The 25,117-nt window shown below is 40.6% G+C and overlaps 1 protein-coding gene across 5 annotated transcripts in view; it reads right to left on the bottom strand.

The window, feature by feature from the left end:
- The window catches only part of babam2 (BRISC and BRCA1 A complex member 2), a 166,218-nt gene that overhangs the window by 49,148 nt on the left and 91,953 nt on the right, over nucleotides 1–25,117 (bottom strand). For all 5 annotated transcript variants that reach the window (XM_078212245.1, XM_078212247.1, XM_078212248.1 and 2 more), the window contains exon 7: nucleotides 7,758–7,867. In XM_078212245.1, coding sequence (XP_078068371.1) covers nucleotides 7,758–7,867 — 110 coding nt within the window. The remainder of the gene's footprint in view (nucleotides 1–7,757; nucleotides 7,868–25,117) is intronic.

The following is a 25,117-nucleotide window of genomic DNA, read 5'->3' as shown; positions in this document are numbered from 1 at the left end:
TTGCTATCACATGAAGTGCATCAAACTGGTTGAAGACAAGCTTTGAATATCTGTGACCTTTAGAATATTAGAATTCCTACAGTGCAGAAGGCCATTTGGCCCATCTGCACTGACTCTCCAACAGTATCTTACCCAGGCCCACCGCCCACCCTATCCCCGTAACCTCATGCATTTATCCCGCCAATCCCCCTAACCTACACATTTTTGGACGCACTAAGGAGCAATTTGAAAAAGTAATGTAAATATTACTTTAACCTTGTTATTAAAGAAGTTGTTACAGTTTATTTATTAGTGTCACAAGTAGGCTTACATTAACACTGTAATGAAATTACTGTGAAAATCCCCTAGTTGCCACACTCCGGTGCCTGTTCAGGTACACTGAGGGAGAATTAAGAATGGCCAATGCACCTAACCTGCATGTCTTTTGGATTGTGGGGGGAAACCGAAGCACCCGGAGGAAACCCACACAGACACGGGGAAAAACATGCAGACTTCGCACAGACAGTGACCCAAGTCAAGAATCTAGCGCTAAGAGGCAGCTGCGCTAACCATTATACCTGGGAGGAGATGTAGCATAATAGGTTACTAGTTACAGTAATGAGATATTGATGTGTGTCATAACGTTACTGACATCTGCAGTCATGTGCCAGGGATTCTGTACAGAAGATGAAACACTTTGTACACAGGAGAGATGTACTTACCTAGTATCTTCTCATGTATACAGTGTAAATAAAGTTGTTTTGAAGTAAGTTACCCGAGTCAGACCGAAGTCACTCATGAGTAGGAAGATGTTTATTAATTCTAATGAATTCTCAATCCCCCTCCCTACCTCATCTGTGATTTGTGTGTATGTACTTGTCACATAGAGTCATAGAGGTTTACAGCATGGAGACAGGCCCTTCGGCCCAACTTGTCCATGCCGCCCTTTTTTTTAAACCCCTAAGCTAGTCCCAATTGCCTGCATTTGGCCCATATCCCTCTATATCCATCTTACCCATGTAACTGTCTAAATGCTTTTTAAAAGACAAAATTGTACCCGCCTCTACTATTACCTCTGGCAGCTTGTTCCAGACACACACCACCCTCTGTGTGGTGAGTGTCTGGACACTTTTGTATCTCTCCCCTCCCACCTTAAACCTGTGCCCTCTAGTTTTAGACTCCCCTACCTTTGGGAAAAGATATTGACTATCTAGCTGATCTATGCCCCTCATTCTTTCATAGATCTCTATAAGATCACCCCTCAGCCTTCTACACTCCAGAGAAAAAGGTCCCAGTCTATCCAGCCTCTCCTTATAACTCAAACCATCAAGTCCCGGTAGCATCCTAATAAATCTTTTCTGCACTCTTTCTAGTTTAATAATATCCTTTCTATAATAGGATGGCCAGAACTGTGCACAGTATTCCAAGTGTGGCCTTACCAACGTCTTGTACAACTTCAACAAGACATTCCAACTCCTGTATTCAATGTTCTGACCGATGAAACCAAGCATGCTGAATGCCTTCTTCACCACTCTGTCCACCTGTGACTCCACTTTCAAGGAGCTATGAACCCCTAGGTCTCTTTGTTCTGTAACGCTCCCCAATGCCCTACCAGGGTAAGTCCTGCCCTGATTCAATCTACCAGAATGCATCACCTTGCATTTATCGAAATTAAACTCCATCTGCCATTCGTCAGCCCACTGGCCCAATTGATCAAGATCCTGTTGCATTCCGAGACAACTTTCTTCACTGTCCACTATGCCACCAATCTTGGTGTCATCTGCAAACTTACTAACCATGCCTACTAAATTCTCATCCAAATCATTAATATAAATGACAAATAACAATGGACCCAGCACTGATCTCTGAGGCACACTGCTGGTCACAGGTCTCCAGTTTGAAAAACATCCCTCTACAACCACCCTCTGGCTTCTGTCATCAAGCCAATTTTGTATCCATTTAGCTACCTCACCCTGGATCCCGTGAGATTTAACCTTATGCAACAACCTACCATGCGGTATCTTGTCAAAGGCCTTGCTAAAGTCCATGTAGACAACATCAACTGCACTGCCCTCATCTACCTTCTTGGTTACCCCTTCAAAAAACTCAATCAAATTTGTGAGATATGATTTTCCACTCACAAAGTCATGCTGACTGACCCTAATCAGTCCTTGCATCTCTAAATGCGTGTAGATCCTGTCTCTCAAAAGACCTTCCAATAACTTACCCACCACAGATGTGAGGCTCACTGGCCTGTAGTTCCCAGGCTTTTTCCTGCAACCCTTTTTAAACAAAGGCACAACATTTGACACCCTCCAATCTTCAGGTATCTCACCTGTGACAATCGATGATTCAAATATCTCTGCTAGGGGACCCGCAATTTCCTCCCAGCCTCCCACAATGTCCTGGGATACACTTCATCAGGTCATCAAGATTTACACTGATTTTTTTTAAAAGCAAAACAGTAATAATTTAGATTTAAACCTGCAGTACAGAACATAGAACAGTACAGCACAGGAACAGTCCCTTTGGCCCACTATGCTGTGCCGAATATGACGCCAAATTAAACTAACCCTTTGCCTGCCCTTGGTCTGTATTCCTCTATTCCTTGCATATTCATGTGCTTATCTAAAAGTCCCTTAAACACCCCTATTGTATCTGCATGCACCACCACCCCTGGCAGCGCATTCCAGATACCAACCACTCTGTAAAAAAACTTGCCCCTCACATCTTCTTGGAACTTTCCTCTTTTCACCTTAAGTGCATGCCACCTAGTATTAGACATTTTAACTCTGGAAAAAATATTCTGACTTGTCAATTCTATCTGTGCCTCTCGTAATTTTACAGACATCTATCAGAACTCCCCTCAACCTCCATCGCTCCAGAGAAAACAAACCTAGTTTGTCCAGCCTCTCCTTATAACTCATACCCTCTAATCCAGGTAGCATCCTGGTAAGTCTCCTCTTTCCAAAGAAGAGACTTTGGAAAAGTCCCTCTAAATGAGAATGTATCAAATTATACTACTTATTAATTTATTCAGACTGAGTTGCTTTAACATGACTTTATAGCAAGGACTTTTATATACTGTTTTAACTATAGGAAATCAAAAACCCAAAGCCATAGCTCCAACAGATTTTGATATTGACTGTCTACTCTATTGTTTGTCTAGATTGTCATCGACTTCAGGAAGTGTAGTGGAGGACATGCCCCTGTCTACATCAATGGGGACGAAGTAGAAATGGTCAAGAGCTTTAAGTTCTTAGGTGTCCAGATCACCAACAACCTGTCCTGGTCCCGCCATGCCAACACTATAGTTAAGAAAGCCCACCAACACCTCTATTTTCTCAGAAGACTAAGGGAATTTGGCATGTCAGTTACGACTCTCATCAACATTTACAGATGCACCATAGAAAGCATTCTTTCTGGTTGTATCACAGCTTGGTATGGTTCCTGCTCTGCCAAGACCACAAGAAGCTACAAAGGGTCGTGCATAAAGCCCAGTACATCGCATAAACCAGCCTCCCATCCATTGACACTGTCTACACTTCCCGCTGCCTCTGAAAAGCAGCCAGCATAATTAAGGACCCCACGCACCCCGGACATACTCTCTTCTACCTTCTTCCATCGGGGAAAAGATTCAAAAGTCTGAGGTCACTTACCAACTGACTCAAGAACTGCTTCTTCCCTGCTGCCATCAGACTTCTGAATGGACTTACCTCGCACTAAGTTGACCTTTCTCTACACCCTAGCTATGACTGTAACACTATATTCTGCACTCTCTTCTTTCCTTCTCTATGAATGGTATGCTTTGAGTGTATAGCATGCAAGAAACAATACTTTTCACTGTACACTAATATACGTGACAATAATAAATCAAATCAAAAATCAAAGTCTATAAGCAATGAAACACTTTTTCCTATGGTTATTTAGAGGAGCATGATTAACATGCTAGGACCATGCTTGGTCCCTTGTCAAGTTATCCACATACTCAAAATGCATTTAGAACGCCTTTATGACATATGCCAATGTAGTAAAATAATGCAAAGTTACTGGCAGGGCAATATTTAAAAAAATCAATTTGTAATATAATATTTAGCCATTATATTTACATAAAATGGCTTCTGTATGAAGAATGAAGTTTCAAAGTGAGAAAAAACGTAAAATCAGGCTACTACACCCTTCTATGTGAAAGGAAGTTCTGCTAAACAGTAAGGCATAATCATTAACCACAGTAAATATTTAAACGAACTGATCAGAAGTACTCTGCTCTCACTATCCCAGGGTGTGCTAGAAACACTTAATACAGCAGGGTCATTAAAAATATTTAATTTCAACCTACTTATGCCAAAACATGGAATGAGAAAATAGCTCGGTCTGTTCTGACACAAACTAAAAATAAGTTGAATGTTGCTACTTTAAAAGCTGGTATATCTGTTTACTTAAAACTGTGGATATAGGAACGGCTAGCTACTTTGATCACTTTGTTGTCTCTCTCAATTTGCATGTCCCTCCGAACTCCACTTCCTTCTTTGATCGCTCCTTGAAAAATCCATCCCCAAAGTAATTCCCAAGTTACAACTTTCAAATTCCCAACTGCCTGGCCACTGGCCATCCATTTAACTGTATTCACACTCCTCAGCTCCATCATTGGTGCCTTGTCCCAATAAAAAGGTTATCCCATTATATTGCCTGTAGCTGCTCCATTAATGCAGGCTTGAATGTTTATGGCAGACAACTAGTTTAGCAATTCATTGTCAAATCTGACTGGACCACATTTGATCCAGCTGAGGCCTGACCATGGTTTTGTAAAGGTTTACCATAAATTCCTCATTTTTGTTCTCTATGCCTCTATTTATAAGGTCCAGGATTCCACATGCCCTAGAAACCCCTTTCTCAATCTGCTCTGCCAACTCCTTTGTGCATAGATTTCAAATGAGTGATCTTCAATTTGCATACATAAAAAATTCCCATTTGGATGATGTCCTCAATATGGCATTAAAGTTGCGTTAGTTTAACTGTGTTATGATCTTGGCCAGGACACCAAGGTTTTGATAAGATTCAGTTCGGGACCAAAGACGTTTAGTCTAAAGTAAACAAAGTTTGAGATTTAATACACTTGTTCAGGTGAATAAAATATGATTCCATGAGTTTTGAACAAACAAACATAAACTTTACGATACAATGTCAGAAAAATAAAACAACTGACAACATCATATATTCTAACATTAAGGGTAAAGAATGAGGTACATGTGAATTAACAAGCCAAACCATATTACACAATAAATGGCAGATGTGACCAAGACAGAGTCTACGCATTTCTCAATTCACCCGCCGTCAGTAAACACCAAGTCAATCGATGTCACTGAAACTCTGCCTCTCTCAGGAGGGATTCCAGTCTTCACCGTCGAAGATCTAACCTTGGAATTATCTCCAAAGGTTGCTCCAACTTGGACAGCATCAACAATGGGCCACCTTGCAGAGTTTCAATGCTGTCCCCGGAGATTCCATTTACCAGGATTCTCGAGCATCAAGTCACATGCGTTCAGGTCTTTGGCTGTGCTAAGCAGAACGCTACAGCTCCAAAGGGGTACCTTTGCTCCAACATGGAGTCAGCAATCTTTTGGCTGCCTTTTTCATTCAAATTCTGCTCCCTGTAGCTCTTTTCCTGTTTGGAGCCTGTTTCTTTGCTCCTCTTTTTTTAAACCAAAACTGGGACCTTTTTCTGTTCCTGTCCCCTCTCTGGGACTCTTCTGTCAGGGCGTCTCCCTGTCCCCTGCTCCTGGTCACCTGCCCTGGGTTTTCGTGCTTTTTTTTATATTGCAGGACCACTGAGCCAAAAGAATGCAATAATGCAGATCTGCGCACGTGCAAAAGCTCCAAAGTCCATTGGGAGTTGAAGTTCCCAACCTCTGCTCTCAACATTAAGTATAGAATCATAGAACATTTGTATAATGGACAGTGAATATATTCCAGTTGTGACTGACTTCATTCATAATAACTATGCTTATTATCTTTCTGATTGCAGATTCCATTTCCCAAATTCCACATTCTGCAGCTTTCCATTGAACGCCATTGCTTGATTCAATCATTCATGAGCGATATAAAGCTGCATCAGCCACACTGGGGTCTCCAGAGACGTGGTGCAGATTACCATGATCAACCATGCAGAAATTCACTTAGTCTGTTAGTAACTTACTTAAATTGCTTCTTATGTCTGTCTAATTTCTGTTCCATTATGTCAAATAGTTAGAATTTGAAGTGAAGTTGACATTGGTTTAATATTGCAAATTGAGAATTGTATTTAGAATCCAAGTTTGAGAGAAAAGATCAAGGAACCAATGAAGAATGGTACCCTAAACCAACGCCCTTACTTTCTCAGGAGGCTAAGGAAATTTGGCAAGTCCGCTATGACTCTCACCAATGTCAACAAAACGAAGGAGATTGTCATCGACTTCAGGAAGCGTAAAGGAGAACATGCCCCTGTCTACATCAATGGGGAAGTAGAAAGGGTCGAGAGCTTCAAATTTTTAGGTATCCAGCTCACCAACATCCTGTCCTGGTCCCTCCATGCTGACACTATAGTTAAGAAAGCCCATCAACGCCTCTACTTTCTCAGAAGACAAAGGAAATTTGGCATGTCAGTTACGACTCTCACCAACTTTTACAGATGCACCATAGAAAGCATTCATTCTGGTTGTATCACAGCTTGGTATGGCTCCTGCTCTGCCCAAGACTGCAAGAAAGGGTTGTGAACATAGCGCAGTCCATCAGGCAATCCAGCTTCCCATCCATTGGCTCCATCGATACTACCAGCTGCCTTGGAAAAGCAGCCAACATAATCAAGGACCCCACACAACGTGGAACTACAAAAGGTCGTGAATGTAGCCCAATCCATCACGCAAACCAGCCTCCCATCCATTGACTCTGTCTACACTTCCCGCTGCCTCGGCAAAGCAGCCAGCATAATTAAGGACCCCACGTACCCTGGACATTCTCTCTTTCACTTTCTTCTGCCAGGAAAAAGATACAAAAGTCTGAGGTCATGTACCAACCGAATCAAGAATAGCTTTTTCCCTATTGCCAACAGACTTTTGAATGGACTATATATTAAGCTGATCTTGCTCTATGACTGTAGTACTATATTCTGAATCCTCTCCTTTCCTTCTCCCCTATGTACTCTATGAATGTTATGGTTTGTTTGTAAAGCGCGCATAAAACAATACTTCTCACTGTATCTCAATACGTGACAATAATAAATCAAATCAAATCATGTGAAAATGAAGAAGCAGCCCTTGACAAAATTAAGCTAGACACACTTTTCTCAAAAAGACTCATTGAAAAAGAAATTATTTTGACCTTTGTGCGCTCACCATTTACAAGGCAACCATTTCTGTTGACAATGAGGGTCTTTCAATTTTTCTCTGTCACACACGCCAACAGGCTAGAATTTAGTGCTCCGAAACACCCATTAGCCCTCATCATAGAACTTGAGCCAAGCAATGATTTACTCCATGCCTGCAGTTGCACTTCACTTTAAGGCCTCTTCAGCAAGAATAATTTATAATATGTAACTTTGTGGTTTAAAGTTTAAAAAACAATGCTGGGGCAAGATATTGAAGGACTGTTTATGTCCAATGAATGGTGCTCCAGCATGAATCTCTATCTCCAAAAGATTGGAAGGAAAAAGAAAATCCAAGTAAAAATAGAATAGTGAAACATACGGAATTTGAGAGCTTTTTGGCTGTTCAACTGGGGCTACAGAGAAGTACTATACTTACTGTTCAATCCTTGGAGACAGGTACAGTTTAGGAAACACTTGAGTAGCTTCAGTATCTTCAAAACTGACAGAAAGGAGAGCAACATCTTCTCCCGGGTCTACTACTGTATCCTGGGGAAGGGAGAGAGGAAACAACAAATATTGTGAATGTAGGATGTATTATTTCATTGAACTGCTTTAGAATTGTCCCTCATAAAATATTTGGCATTTTTCTTTGTAGTCGGAGATATTTTAGTTGGGGGAGTTAATTTTGTACTTCCAAATGAGCCATGAAAGGTGGACAGTTGATAAGTAGTAGGAAGTTCTCCTTCTTCAACGAGAAACATGGTTGACATCTCACTGCACTTGTGGCTAATTATACATGACACTAGGATTCAAACCAAGCAAGCATCTTATAGGAAAGCTGCCTGTAATTCCTTGAGCTTTGTGGAATTTCTCAATCTGAGACTATTTTAATTGCTCTTCAGTAAGGAATAGATTAAGTTAGTTGAATGGAAAGGTCTTCTATGGTTTACAAGAAGGTACCTTGGTCCAACCTCAGTAATGAGTTTCTCTGGCCTCCTGTACAATTCACATCGTTTTTATGAAGAAGCTCGTTGACTTCTAAATCTGAAAATCATCATGCCGACTCTTCCAAGCTAATGCAGACATTTTAGTCCTGTAAGTCTCCTAGTATTCTGCACACCTACAGACAAGCTTCATATCAAGGCACTTTATTCCTGGAAATCACCAGCTAGGTTGACCCAGAGTTTTTAAACAGGTGAACTGGGTGCTTGTGCCACAGATGTGACCAAAAACTTACTCTAGTACTTTCACACAAGGAGAGGAGCTCATTGAGCAGCTGTGAATGACTGGCCACGGAGCTCTTCTGGCCAAAGCTGCCTTGACCTCTAGGTTCGTCAATGATGAGCAACATGGAAATTGGTGGATGCAACAAACAGGCAGGAAAGGTTATACATTAGCAATATGAACAACTTTATTCATATTCTGAAATGATGAGATCAGGGACACTCCACATTTAATCATAGAATGCCTGTAGTGCAGACGGGGACCATTTGGCCCATCATGCTTGCACCGACAACAATCCCACCCAGGCCCCGCACATTTGCGCCGCTAATCTCCCCGACACCAAGGGGCAATTTAGCATGGCTAATGCATCTAATCCACACATTTTTGGGAGGAAACTGGAGGAAATCCACGCAGACATGGGGAGAATGTGCAAACTCCACACTGACAGTGACCCAAGGCCAGAACTGAACTGAGGTCCCTGGCACTGTGAGGCCATGCAAAGGTATGACCATAATCAGCCAATGAATAAAGTATTACAAGTCAGAGTGATACTAATACAAGTTTTCAATACTAAATCAGGTAAAAGGGGAGTCAGAAAGCTGAATCAAGAATTGTCCACGGTTATATTTAGTGGCTGTCAAATACATCAGAATGTATTCTTTTCAGATCGAAAGCAACAAAAACGAGGTTATTGATTTTAGACTGTCAGATTCATAATGCGGATAACTATTTTGGGCAGGTCAAACTTTACTCAACCTGGAAGAACTATAACAGACTTTAAGATCTAAAGCACAAACATAAATAATCAATTAGTCTAAAATTCAATTTTCACACATACCAGTGATAATTAACCACTTTGGACCATGTACAGCTAATGTGGTAAAGGAACTGGATCTTCGGTATTTGGATTGAAGGAGGTAGTGTTGAAACTAAAGGTGAGGTCTTGATGATGACTAATTAAAAAGGAACTTGCCTGGCAATTAACAGTAAGAACTCTGTACATCCAGCACATCATGTGCAATTCTGGTTCTAGTTTATTATGGTGCAGGAAGTTCCAACTTTGTGTTGTAGGTGGTATTTGGTTAAACAAATGTTGCAGACAGATTGTTTGCCAGCAAGAACTGATTAGTTGCTTTTTTTTATTCATTCAAGACTTGTGGCTGTCAAAGGGAAGGCCAGTATTTATTCCCCTTGAGATGGTGAGCTGCTTACTTGAATACTGAGCTGCTTGCTGGGCTATTTCAGAGGGCAGTTAAAGGTTAACCATATTGCTGTGGGTCTTGAGTCCTAAATAGGTTGTACTGGGTAAGGTTTCCTTCCCTAAAGGACATCATGAACCAGAGGGTTTTTACAACAATCTGAGTGTTATATGGTCTCATTGTTGATACAACCTTCTTATTTTAATTTATTTAATTTAGCAAATCCATCTGCAATGGTGGAAACTGAACTCACACCTTTGGACAGCCACTACGCTCCTGTTCCCAGAAGAAACTTGGCCTGGAAAGAATAGTTGTAGCCAACATGCAAATACAAAATTTGTCAGTCAGCTGTACCTTCGATTTACCTCTTTCCTTATCATTATTTCAGGGTGGATAGTCAGAGGCTTTTTCCAAGGGTGGAAGTGTCAACTACAAGAGAAGGGGGGGGGGGGGGGGGCGGGGGGGCAGGTTTAAGGTGAGAGGGGGGAAGTTTAAGGGAGATGTGCAGGAAAAGTTTTTCATGCAGAGAGTGGTGGGTGCCTGGAACCCGCTGCCAGAGGAGGTGGTGGAAGCAGGAACATCAGCAACTTTTAAGAGGCATCTGGATGGGTACATGAATAGGGAGGGAATAGAAGGATAAGGACCGAGTAAGGGCAGAAGATTTCTTTCTTTAGTTTAATTAGGTCATCATGATCGGCACAGGCTTGGAGGGTCAAAGGGCCTGTTCCTATGCTGTACTTTTCTTTGTTCTTTTGTACCGTATAGCTATCCTACAAGGAAAGTACCCTGGAGTGGCTACACAATCACTCTCTTTGCAAACATCTCATTCAGCACAACACTATTTCATCCGCCATGAGACAGGAGTAGAGTACTTGGAGGTCCAGTTACTTGCTTGCAGAGTGCATTTTGTGCTTTCACGTTGAATTTTATTTGCATTGGAATGCAAGAACAAGAGAAAGTCGCTATCACATTGTTGTTCGTAGGAGTTTGCTGTGCGCATACTGACTGTTCATTTTCTACATTACAACAGTGACCACACTTCAAAAGTACTTGAGATGGAAGGTATTACATGAATGCAAGTTAGTCCATTTGTCTTTGCTTTTTCCCACCACTTCTTCCACTACTTGATATCAATTCTTTCTTTGTGAAGAAGCTCAGGACCCCGTACAGTGTTAAAGGTGCTACATAAATGGAAGTTGGTTCTCGCTCTGATCAAGGTCCTTTTGCAGTGCCAATGGGGCTATAGATATCTATCTATTAGTCAGTGAATGACAGCTCAACTGCACATCTTTAGTTTATTGGATGCAGTATCCAATTCACTTGAAAGATCCTGAAAAACATGGGAGGCGATTAGGAGAGGATTTCATTCGTTTAATCAGTATATTTAATCATCATGTCTTCAATTGTGTGGGTTGCATTGAATTTCTTGCCAGTCACTTTGTTCATTTGGGTTTGCTTGTAGTTGAATCCTTGCCAAAAGACACACAAAACACAGCAAGTATGATTACATAGCTCTAATCTATTACAAATCAAATGGTATATAAATGAAAAGCAAAGCTTGAGATGTTCATGCAACATCTGAACGCCAACATGCCTATCCATGGTTACCTATAAAATACACAAAAAAAGCAAAATACTGCAAATGCTGGAAATCTGAAATAAAACAGAAAATGTTGTTTAAACTGAGCAGGCCTGGCAGCATCTGTGGAGAGAGAAACAGAGATAACGGTTTGAGTCCATATGTCTCTATAGGAGAGGCAGGTGGAAGAGGTGGGGCAGAATACAAGAACAGTGATAGATTGGAACAAAGGAGAGACTGACAATGATGTCATGACAATACACATCTTTTTAGCCTGTCTTGATGCTCTCTCCACTCCCATTGTTTTGTTTCTTAAAGACTTGATTAGTTGTAAGTATTCGCATTCCAACCATTATTCATGTAAATTGAGTCTGTGTCTTTATAAGCTCTGTTTGTGAACAGAATTCCCACTCACCTGAAGAAGGGGCTTAGAGCTTCGAAAGCTTGTGTGGCTTTTGCTACCAAATAAACCTGTTGGACTTTAACCTGGTGTTGTTAAACTTCTTAATGGTGTCATGGACATAAGACAAAGGGGGATGTCCCCTTTCCTCCAACCTGTTCTGTGGAAGGGTCATGTGGACTCGAAACGTTAACTCTGTTTTCCTCTCTAGAGTTGCTGACAGATCTGTTGAGTTTATTCTGCATTTTCTGTTTTTATATCTATAACACATGCTTGGCCAGTCTTTGCTGTTCATGTGGACTGTACCTGCATGCTTTGTGATGGAAGAATTCTGCAAGATACTTTAACATTGACATCATTATTCCTTAAATTATTTTTAATATATGCCGTTTTGTTGTCTGTAATTTTACTTCTCAACAACAAAGGCAATTAAATGTGAAGGTCAATAGGAGCAGAGGATTTAAAAAAACGTACATGCCAAAAATGTAAATTTAAACAACTACTGCAGGACCATATGGAATTGTATGATAAACTGGCAATTTCAATCAGTACAGCACTGTTTTGCAGCAAGGTACATTACTGCAGATGCAAATAGAAATAACATGAAGTTGATTACATAGAATGTACTGGAGGTAAAGTACTACCATTAAACTGCTGGTGACATTTGTTAAACATAACAAAGAACATCTTGGATTTTAGAATGTAAAGGTAAAAGTATTGTCATGGTTGCTGTGTGGAACTAGTTCTGACAAGCTCTATGGTTGTCCTCAATAAGCTTTCTACAGACTTTGAAAATTTATTTGCTTGTTGACAGCAGTTCAATTCCTCACAGCTAAAGGGTGAAGTGCTGGACTTCCAATTTTTGGGTTTAACCAACATTAATATAATTTTCACTCCAAAGCATTAATTTTTAAAACTCAGGTTAAACCTTATTAAATTTATTGGGCAGGTTTCCACTGCTCATTATATAAGTCACAAAGGTTTATTTAATGAATGCATTTACTATTAACTGGAAAACAACAGGAATTTCCACTCATAATAGTGTCCTATACACAAGCAATTTTAGCTGCTTCATCAAAGACCCTTGCTCCATCATAAGTGAGGATGTCCATGGATGATTGCACAATATGCAACTCCATTCAGCAACTCCTCAGGTACAAAAACGATCTGTGACCGTATACAGCCAGACTCCGACAATATTCAGGCTTGGGCTGATAAGTGACAGACAACATTCACACCATACAAGTGCAATCTAGAAACCCATCAATCTCTGTCTTTAACATACTCAGACCAAGCCTCCACAGCCTTCTGGGGTGGGGGAATTCAAAGATTTATCACCCTCTTGATCTCAATCGTAAATGGTCTTCTCTCTTACTCTGAGACTGTGCCCTCTGGTTCTAAGAATAAGAGGAAGGCCATGTGACGCAAGAGCTTTACAAGTTCTTTCAAAAACGGGGGTGGATTTATATGACAGGTATCAAATGTGAACTGCTGGTGTTAAACAAAGAGAACAAAGAAAAGTACAGCACAGTAATAGACCCTTTGGCCATCCAAGCCCATGCTGGTCATAATGCCCTAACTAAAATAAAAAAAACCTTCTGCCCTTACTCGGTCTGTATCCCTCTATTCACGTGCCCATCCAGATGTCTCTTAAATGTTGCTAATATGCCTACTTCCACCATCTCCTCTGACAGCACTTTCCAGACACCCAACACTCTGCACCAAAAACTTTCTCTGCACATCTCTCTTAAACTTTCCCCCTCTCCCCTTGAATCTTTGCCCCTTTGTAATTGACACTTCTACCCTGGGAAAAAGACTCTGACTATCCACCCTGTCTATGCCATAATTTTTTACACCTCTATCCGGCCTCCCCTCAGCTTCTGTCTTTCCAGTGAAAACAATCCTAGTTTATTCAACCTCTCCTCATAGCCAACACCCTCGAGATCAGGAAACATCCTGATGAACCTTCTTTGCACTCTCTCCAAAGCTTCCACGTCCTTCTGGCATTGTGATGACCAAAACTGCACGCAATACTCCAAACGCAGCCTAACCAGGTTTTATATAGCTACAACATGATCTGCCAACTCTTGCACTCAATTCCCTGGCTGATGAAGGCAAGCATGCCATATGTCTTCTTACTGGGGCAGGAGGGCCGATTTCTGTTTATGCATTTGATGTGAGGGCATGTCTTAAATCTCTTATTTATCCTTTTGGCAATCCTGTATCGCCTGCTTGATCCCCATGCACTGACTTATAAGTGGAGTATAACCCTCTTCCTGAAAAAGCTATGGGAACAGAGTCTTTGAATATTTTTAAGGCAGAGGAGGATAGATTACTGTTAACAAGGTGGTGATAGGTTATTGGCGGTAGGTGAGGTGAGGTTATTACCTGACCAGCAATCACCTTATTAAATGCCGGAGCAGGTTTGAGGGGCCAAGTGGCCAACTGCCGCTCCTTGTTTGTATATAAACCTAAACATGAACCTCTGAGCTAAAAGGTTGAAGCCAACTCCTAATGCGAGTATGGCCCTAAACATGCATTAGGTGAAAAATAGGGGTGCTGAAAAAATGGGAGCATCTTATATGCTGGGCTGCTTTATGTGCCATGATCCACGGTATTGGGCAGGAAGCTGGGGAAAAAAAAGCTCTGCTTTTGTTCAAATAGCACCATCTACAAGGGCCTTGGTCCAAAGTCTCATCTAAAAGGTGGCACCTCCAACAGTGCGCACTCCCTTAATAGAGTACTGACTATTAAGTCTAGCTAATAGTGTGAATCTATGACTCAGATGGGAGATTATTAGCAATGAGTCAAGGCTGGCATCTTCCCTCTCTTACTTCTCTTCTGAATTTGACACTTTTTGGCACACAGTCCCATGGATTTTAACACTTCTTGTGTCTCACTAAAGTGGTTATTTTGAATTATGAACCGAGATACAGAGCACCAACAAGTTATTAAACAGACAGAGATAAGGTTGGGGAAAAAGATGGTAGGTTAAAATGGCAAACCAAGCTTGATCCCACCCTAATCTGATGCACCCAGATATACTTCCCAGGAGGGGTGGTCAGATAAGAAGCAGTAATAGGAACTGTGTCAATTTTTTCTCCTCCCTAATTTACAGGCATTGGGATTAACTGAAGCATGAAAATTGCCACTGAAGTTAAAGGCCTGGTACAGGTCAAAAAATGAACACAAAAATTTTCAGCTCAGGGTATTGCTGGTAGGGCAGCATGCTGGCACAGTGGTTAGCACTGTTGCCTCACAGAACCAGAGACCCAGATTCGATTCCCGGCTTGGGTCGCTGTCTGTGTGAAGTTTGTATGTTCTCCGCATGTCTGCGTGGGTTTCCTCCGGGTGCTCTGGTTTTCTTCCACAGTCCAAAAATGTGCAGATTACATTGATTGGCCATGCTAAATTGCCGCTTCGTGTCAAGGAGACTAACAGGGTAAATGCATGGGGTTACAGGGATAGGGCCTGGGTGGGATTGTCCGTGCAGGCTCGATGGGCCGAATGGTCTCCTTCTGCACTGTAGGGATTCTGTGATTCTATGAGCCTTCCTTTAGCTTTCAAGTTTATCTTCTCTTGTATATTGGAACAAAATGTCATGACAGTACATATCACATTTAGTTATAAAGCAATCTCATTTATCGAAGTTACCAGTTTATGAGGTGTAATCAGAAGGAGAGAGATCTGTACATGGAAACATTCCAGAAGGGGTATACATATTTACTATATTTTGTTGGTCAAACTGACTTAGCATTTAGCCTAACAGAGAAAAATAAATTGCCACAAAAAAGCTATTGACATTTGTCAGAAAAATGTGTTATGGTTGCAGGGTTAAATAGCATTTTTCACATATTTATATATTCATTTCAAAACTTCAGATACTTTTCAAACCGATTTTAAAATAAGTATGGGACATGGGTTGGGGCCTACTTTGGTGAGTACTGCCTTCATGATTCCACCACTTTCCTTTATTTTTTAAAAAGTTAATCCACATCTACTGCAGTTTCTTGCAAAAAAAGTTCATTGCTATTCTTGCCAATTTGACTGTTCTTCATGTGTATGCAAGTAACATAGAAGTGCTTTCAAAAACAGTAATACATCACCAACAAGTTTGTTTTTTTAATTCCAGAAATCTTTGCCAACATACTTATCTCCCTTTATTACTTGTATTTAACATGGGTGTGGAATAATAGTTGCAACACTCATGATAATGGCTTGGATTATTCAGAAAGAATCTCTCACGAACTCACTCACCTCAAAGTTTGCATTTTGAATAGGCCAATGTGCCAAATGTACTAATAGGTTAAATCCTTGATAAACATTTTTTCCATTGCACTAATTGCAAACTACAATAACGTCAAATGTATTTCAATTTGTGTGATGACAAATATGCAAGGCATATTCTTTCGTAACAAAGCACAAAATAAATAAACAGTAAGAGTGGGATGTATTACAACCCTGAAATTCAATTTAAATTATTGCTTCATGCAGTATCTTATAGCTCTGCTGTTATATTGCTTTACCTTTGAATCATAGAATAGAATCATAGAATCCCTACAGAGCAGGAGACGGCCGTTTGGCCCATCGAGCCTGCACCAACAACAATCCCACCCAGGCACTGTCCTCATAACCCCACGTATTCACCCTGCTAATCCCCCAACACTGTGGGAAGAAACCTGGAGGAAATCCACTCGGACATGGGGAGAAAGTACAAACTCCACACAGACAGTCATCCGAGGCCGGAATTGAACCCGGGTCCCTGGCACTATGAGGCAGCAGTGCTAACCACTGTGCTGCCCACGGTGATTTGTGTCTACTATGACAACTTTTTCAAAGATAATGATGGGATAGAGACATAGCATGAATTTTAAAAAAACAGTTGCATTTATATAGTACCATTTTAGAAATATCCGAGTATATTTCACCAATTAATCTGAAGGGCAGTAACTGTTGGTGCTTAAGAAAAAACAGATTTTGCATGCAACAAGATTACTCAGATAATACAATGACCATTTAATCTGTTTTATGGTATTCATTAAGAGAGGATACCAAGAGGATTCTCCGTCCTTCAAGTACTGGCATAGCATCTTCATTGTTCACCAAAAGCGCAGTCCAACACCTCTGAAGGATGACACCTCCTTTATTTGACCTCAAGTCAAACTTGAGCCACAATCTGCTGCCAAGTATGTCAGTTATAAGATCAAGGAATACCAGACGATAAAAGGAAAGATCCAGTGACATCTGAATTTGTTTTTTTTAAAACTAAATTTGCTGTGAAACATAATCAGTCATTATATTTTACAAATCTGTGTTATCTTTATTTAACTTGCACAGTCTATCATCATTGAAATTACAATCCACACAACTGTTCAATACTCAAGTTGTTATCAGCACTTTTTCTATGCACGACCGCCTTCACTGGATAATTAATTTCCCAAAGACTACAAAAACTGGCTCAACAAACAAAATATCTTCGAGGGAAAAATTATTAATTTTGACATATTGTCATAATCATAGGGAATCAAAACTCAGGGAGTGTGGGGTGGTGCAATGCACTGAAGTACCAGCATGCAGTGTTTATACATACTGTCATCTAGTGGTTAGGATAATGGGCCAGTAACCAAGAATATGTCACAGCAAGTCAAGAAACTGACTTCATGAAACAAAGGAGAAAACATCAAGGTTTAGATAACCTGTTCTACCAGGGACATAATGCTTGCTTCGACGGGTGTTGGTTGGAATTTGTGTTGGGTTCAAATCCTGAATGAGTTCTTCTCTGAGAGTTATAATGACCTGAAATGCACTATCAAATAAGGAGATGCAGGCAAATCTGACTGGGAAATTTCAAAAAGAAATTGGATATGTACTGAAAAGGAAAAGAACCTGATATTAAACATATTCAAGTGGCCTAATGTCTAATTTAGGCATTCACTAACCCACCAATGGTGGTCGATAACTACCTCACTTGGAGTGAAGTTGACACCCTCCTATGGCCAAATCTGTAATGCCCGGTCTAAAGGTGTGAATGCCTCCTGGAACAAAGTATTTGGGTAACTTCCCCCTCCATGATGTATTGCAGTGTCTGAAGTTCAGACTTCAGCTCATCAACTCTTGAGTTGAAGCTCCTTGAGGTGAAGACACTTACTGCAGATGTAGTTGTCATGAATCACACAGGAGTGTCTTAAAGGAGGAGAGTGATGTGATAAGTGGAAAGGTTTAGGAAGACAATTTCATAGCTTAGAATCCAAGTAAATCCAAGGCACAGCGACTAATGATGGAGGGTTAAAATAAGAGACTCAGGAGGCTGAAATTAGAGGAGTGCAATTATCATAGAGGTTTGTAATATTGGAGATTACAGATATGAGGAAAGATCAGGCCATGGAAGGATTTGAAAACAAGGATGGGAATTTAAAATCAAGGCACTGTGTAACAGTGTACATCAGTGAGCACAGGAGCAGTGATCGAACTGGATGTGATACGAGTGGGACAATTTTGGATGACCTCAAGTTTAGAGGTTAGAGACTTGGAGGCTGGCCAAGAGAACATAAGAATAATCAGCAGAGATAATAACCAATTTTTGTAATTTTACAACAGTAAATAGCAATGACTACCCCATGCATAACAAAAAGCAATGTGCCCTGAGGAATTCATTCTGGACCGCAGTCCAAAGATATAAAAGTGCATTTAGGAAATCAAAGTAAATTCCATAATTTTAGTTAGTATGCTCTCGTTCTATGACATAAACAACATTTTGGGATGAAAGTATGACTGTGTGAACATACAAATTAGGAAGAGTAGGCCATTCGACCCCTGCAGCCTGCTCCACCATTCAAGAAGATTATGGCTGATCTGATTGCAGCCTCAATTCCACTTCCCGCCTACTCCCAATAACTTTTGACTTTGTGTTAGTCAAGAATCCATCTATTTCTGCCTTAAAAACATTCAATGACACTGCCTCTACTGCTCTCTGGGGAAAGGAGTTCCAAAGATTCTCAAATCTCTCAGAAAAAAATTCTCCTTTCTTCATCTTAATGGGAGAGCCCTTATTTTTAAACTGCGTCTCTACGTTTGAATCTCTCTCACAAGGGGAAACATCTTTTCATCATCCATCTTGTCAAGCCCCCTAGTATCTTATATGTTTCAATAGGTCACCTCTCATTATTCTAAACTCCAGTGAATACAGGGCCAACCTGTCCAATCTTTCCTCACAAGGTAACTCCACATCCCAGACACCAGTCAAATGAAACTTCTCTGAACTGCTTCTAATGCATTTATATTTTTTCTTAAATAAGGAGATAAGAACTGTACACAGTACTACAGGTCAGAATATCTGAAATTCTTTTCATGGAATTGAATTATCAAAACTAGGACACAGACTGCACTGGTGTCATCTTCTGGCATTAAAAGTTAACCAAAGTAAGCCACTGTTCGCCTCCAATGGCAAATATTTTAGGAATTGATTGATTTGGGCCTTGCCTCTTTTCTTAATGTTAAATTTGTTGAACCATCTCATGGTGAGATTTGGTCTTTCAACCAAGTGAAGTTAAATCAAAACTCCAAAGATTCCAATTTAATGGTCACCAAAGATGACTAACACTCAAACAAGCACTAGTCTCTTCAATGTAAGAAAAACCTTGCTGTGCTAATACAATGGATAAGTCAGCTTAAGATGCCTGGGCTGACCATATCCCATGAGGACAAGTGGTAATTTAAATGAGAGTAACTAGGCTTATATTAAGGATTTATTTCCTCAAAGTCCATGTTTTCTGAGTACTTACCGGATGCATTATCGGGTTTGAGAATAAGTAGTTTTAGATGTTTGCACTCAGTCCAATGCCATTTATTTCTACTGGCTGGTTTCCATTGTGGATGTGAGGAGGAAGACTTGTGCCGGAACAAGATATACTTCACTCAGTGAAATACAATTTAAACTCTCGTGTACTTGAGTAAATTTCTCGGGTTCTCATGCAGTGTCTCCAAGATTCCCTGGAATCTTTAACAGACAATAACAAGGCTTTTCCTGCTGTTGATGCCGATTTTAAAAATACAATTTGGAACAGATAAAAGATACCAAGCTAATCTTAAAAAAGTTACATTACATCTTGAGTTCCGTAGGTCAAATATGGATACGGGGTTGTCTCTACCATAGATTTTTTTCTCTATTGTGGTATCAATACTAAAATCAGCAGATCCCAAAAAAATGAAGACAGCTGTTTGCTCGCACCGCCAGGAGTAGATTGAGCTCTGATGAAAGGTTATGGCTTGCATCGTTAACTCCATTTTCCTCTCCACAAATGCTGCCAGATCTTTTGGATATTTCCAGCATTTTCTGTTGTTATTTGTAGGGTAGGGCGGCACGGCGGCACAGTAGTTAGCACTGCTGCCTCACGGCTCTAGGGACCCGGGTTTGATCCCCGGCTTGGGTCACTGTCTGTGCGGAGTCTGCACGTTCTTCCCTTATCTGCGTGGGTTTCCTTCGGGTGCTCCGGTTTCCTCCCACAGTCCAAAAGGTGTGCTGGTTAGGTGCATTGGCCATGCTAAAGTCTCCCTCAGTGTACCCGAACAGGCGCTGCAAGGTGGCGACTAAGGGATTTTCACAGTAACTTAATTGCAGAGTTAATGTAAGCCTACTTGTGACACTAATAAATAAACTTAAACTTAAAGAGTAGATCATATTGTTCTAGATGAAAAAAGTTTTAAAGGGCTTGATATCTTTAACAGCATCCCTGCTAGGATGCTGACTTTGACCCATAGGATTCTCAGGTATCAGCCCACTCAGTTGGTAGCATTCTCGTCCCTGAGTCAGAGACCATCTTAGATCAGGATTTAAGCAAATAACCTTAGTTTAGATTTCAATACAATACTGATGGAATTGTAATTGCTGATGGCACCAACTTTCAGAAACATTAAACAGAGGTCACCTGCCTGGTCAAGTCGACACAAAAGATCTCATAGCACTATTTGAAGAAAAGCAGAAAATTCTGATCACCCATTGTTGCTATAGTGATGGAAGTCTTTCTTGCTGTTAGTTTTAGCACTGACAGCTTTACTTATTTCCAGTTTGCCCCTGACCCCTCTAAGTAACCTTCTGAGAAGCTGAAGTTTTTTTCTAGACCTTGCCTTTTTCTTTCAGCAGGCTTTGCAAAGCAAATTTTTCTTTCATATTTCGCTTCTGATTATCGCATGTTTTCTGTATGCCTACTTGTTAATCTTAGGCATGTATTTGTCCGGCATGTTCTTTGATCTGCCTTTGATGTTATTTTCAGTATGGTGTTCAGTTCACTGATGATTAGCACACAAAGCTAAGAATCTCTTGGAAGATGTCCACATAATGGTTTGATTGAAATTAGGAATTCACTTTACATGGCTAAACAATGTTTTAATCAATAAATTTAAGTCATTCCTTTGAATACGTGAAAGAAAAACAGAAAGAAAACTGAGGTGAGTGTTTATGCAGGAATCACCAAATACATGCTGCTCTTAATGTATATTTTAAATCTACATTTGTATAAATCAAATATTTACAGGAAAAATAGGATAGTCATAGAAGAGCTTCAAGGTTCAGATGGAATGCTTGTTTTGCAGAACTAGGCTAAACTAGAGTCTGAAAAACATTCATCATGATGCAATAACCTGCAATTATTATATAGCACTGACATTCCAATGCTCTTACTCAATGTTTACAGCAGTGCAATCTCAATCCCACTAATTGGGAGAAGTTAGCTGTGCAACAAAACGAGTCACGCAATACGTGTTTATCTGACCATGACCTAACTTATTTAGATTACATATTAATATCAAACTTATTGTAATAAATTGTTAATTTGTATGGCAGCTTGCACCAGTGGTCCCAAAATGGGTACAAGTCAGTAACCTTTAACTATTCTCAGCTCAGTTTTTAAAAAATCTTGCATTTAAACATCCTTAAATCTATTTTATGAACCCACAGCACTTAAGAAAAATTAAGTCCAGACTGATGAACAACGAGGTCCACTTTAGTTTCATAGCATTTGAAAGCAGAAGTCTTCGAGAGTCATAGAAGTGTCATAGAATTCCTACAGTGTGGAAGGAGGCCATTCGGCTCATTGAGACTGGACCGACCACAATCCCACCCAGGCCCTATTCCCATAACCCCACATATTTATCCTGCTAATCCCCCTGACACTAGGGTCAATTTACCATGGCCAATAAACCTAACCCGCATATCTTTGGAGTGTGGGAGGAAACCGGAGTCATAGTCAAGAGTCATAGAGGTTTATAGCAAGGAAACAGGCCCTGAGGCCCAACTTGTCCATGACACCCCTTTTTTTAATCCCTAAGCTCGTCCCAATTGCCCACGTTTGGCCCATATCCCTCTATACACACCTAATCCATGTAACTGAGTAAATCCATTTTAAAAGACAAAATTGTACCCGTCTCTCCAACTGCCTCTGGCAGCTTGTTCCAGATACTCACCACCCTGTGTGTGAAAAAAATGGACACTTTTGTATCACCTTGAACCTATGCCCTCTAGTTTTAGACTCCCCTACCTTTGGGAAAAGATATTGACTATCTAGCTGAACTATGCCCCTCATTGTTTTATAGGCCTCTATAAGATCACCTCGAAGCCTCCTATGCTCCAGAGAAAAAAGTCTCAGTCTATCCTTATAACTCAAATCAAGTCCCGGTAGCATCCTAATAAATCTTTTCTGTACTCTTTCCAGTTTAATACTATCCTTTCTATAATAGGGTGACCAGAACTGTACACAGTATTCCAAGTGTGCCCTTACCAACATCTTGTACAACTTCAACAAGACGTCCCAACTCTTGTATTCAGTGTTCTGACCGATGAAACCAAGCATGCCGAATGCCTTCTTCACCACTCTGTCCACCTATGACTCCACTTTCAAGGAGCTATGAACCTGTACCCTTAGATCTCTTTGTTCTGTAACTCTCCCAAATGCCCTACCATTAACTGAGTAAGCCCTGCCCTGATTCGACCGACCAAAATGCATCACCTCACATTTATCTACATTAAACTCCATCTGCCATTCGTCAGCCCACTTGCCCAATTGATCAAGATCCCGTTGCAATCCTAGATAACCTTCTTCACTGTCCACTATGCCAATCTTGGTGTCATCTGCAAAATTACTAACCATGTCTACTAAATTCTCATCCAAATCATTAATATAAATGACAAATAACAGTGGATCCAGCACCAATCCCTGAGGCATACCACTGGTTACAGGTCTCCAGTTTGAAAAACAACCCTCCACAACCACCATCTGTCTTCTGTCATCAAGCCAATTTTGTATCCATTTAGCTACATGACACTGGATCCTGTGAGATTTAACCTTATGCAACAACCTACCATGCGGTACCTTGTCAAAGGCCTTGCTAAAGTCCATGTAGGCAACATCAACTGCACTGCCCTCTTCTTGATCACCCCTTCAAAAAACTCAATCAAATTTGAGAGACATGATTTTCCACTCACAAAGCATGCTGGCTGTCCCTAATCAGTCCTTGCCTTTCTAAATGCCTGTAGATCCTGTCTCTCAATTTGCCCACTACAGATGTGAGGCTCACCGGCCTGCAATTCCCAGGCTTTTCCTTGCAGCCCTTCTTAAACAAAGGCACATTTGCCACTCTCCAATCTTCAGGCACCTCACCTGTGACTATTGATGATTCAAATATCTCTGCTAGGGGACCCGCAATTTCCTCCCTAGCCTCCCACAGTGCCCTGGGATACACTTCATCAGGTCCCGGAGATTTATCCACCTTGATGAACTTTAAGACTTCCAGCACCTCCTTTTCTGTTATATGTACACTCCTGAAGACATCACTATTTATTTCCCCAAGTTCCCTAACGTGCATGCTTTTCTCAACTGTGAATACTGATGAGAAATATTCATTTAGGATCTCACCCATCCCTTGTGGATCTGCACATAGATGACCTTGTTGATCCATAAGAGGTCCTACTCTCTCCCTAGTTACGGAGCACCCGGATGAAACCCACGCAGATACGGGGAGAATGTGCAAACTCCACACAGATAATGACCCGAGGCCCGAATCAAACCCGGGTCCCTGGCGCTGTGAGGCAGCAGTGCTAACCACTGTGCCACCATGCCACCTAAATTAGACAGCTCAAAAATCTGGAGATTGTTAATGTTAACTGGGAATCTCATTTTGTCCCAATTTAGGGGAAGTGACCCTTCAAGGGCTGTTCACCCTTTATTTCAAATCTGGTTTCAAATGCTGGTCATCATAAATCTGTTGGGCTATGTAAGACAGAAACCCAGTTTCACAAGGCTGCATTCTATCTTGGAAGGCAACCTGAAACCTTAATATTGTTACTTTCTCCATAGGGAGGTTTGCTAAGTACCTGTAGCGTTTTCTTTATTTCAGATTTCCACCATCTACACTATTTTGCTTTTGCACAATTTTATGGGTCAGTTTTTATGGGCATTACACTTCAAATGCAACCATGAATAAAATTGTGTGTATGCACAGCTCTGATTTTATATAAATGTTGTGTGCAACTCATTAATTAGAGAGAAAAGCAAATATATCTCAATTTTTTTTACATGTAATATCACTTATACTGTTAAGCTTTTATGTTAGTGCTTGTCGTTAGTGTTTTAAACTGATTTTCACAGTAATGATTTTCACCGTAACTTCATTGCAGTGTGAATGTTAGCCTACTTGTGACTAATGAATAAACTTGACTTTACTAGGTTTTATCAATACTAATAAGTAATTAACATTTCCCAGAGCATAATGGAATTTACTGCGTTAACTGAAACATGCCATGTAATAGAACGCACCATTAGTCTACTGCCCAATCTTTTCTTTTGAGCGCTCAATATAGTTATGTTTCTTTAGTTGGAAGAGTCAGCAAGTGAATGATAGATTTGAATTTTAGAAGTGAAAAGGAATGCTAGTTGATGGACAAAAGCCATTTAATTTTCTTCTTTCCTGAAGGGAAGAACTCGCTTGTTCTTTGTTTATAGAAATGAGAGCTGTGCTGAGTGAAGTCCTAGTTGTTATATTTAAGAGCTTGCTACTGTCTAGGATTGACTCTATGGCCTGGAGGGAAGGTCTTGCTATATACTACTACTCACAATGGGCAACAAGTTAGAACTGGAAAATTATAAGCTCATCAAGTTTAACATCAGTTATAGTTGTTAGAAGGCATCATTAGGGATATTGGGTGGGATTTTACCGCTGCTTTCTGCCCGTTTTGCAGTGGGAAAATGCCGTAAAATCAGGCGTAAAGCAGCTAGCACGAATGGTGCCGGTTTTCGCGACTGGCGCGATTTTACGACACGGTCAGCTTCTCGCTGTAAATGTTCTATATTTGGCCATTGCACCTTTTTTCTTTGGGGGAACATGTTTACTATGAGCCCCATGAA

Source organism: Mustelus asterias, chromosome 5 (genome assembly GCF_964213995.1).
Source record: "Mustelus asterias chromosome 5, sMusAst1.hap1.1, whole genome shotgun sequence".
NCBI classification, from domain to species: Eukaryota; Metazoa; Chordata; class Chondrichthyes; order Carcharhiniformes; family Triakidae; genus Mustelus; species Mustelus asterias.
The sequence above is the reverse complement of the archived record's forward strand: the minus strand, read 5'-3'. Positions and strand labels throughout refer to the sequence as shown.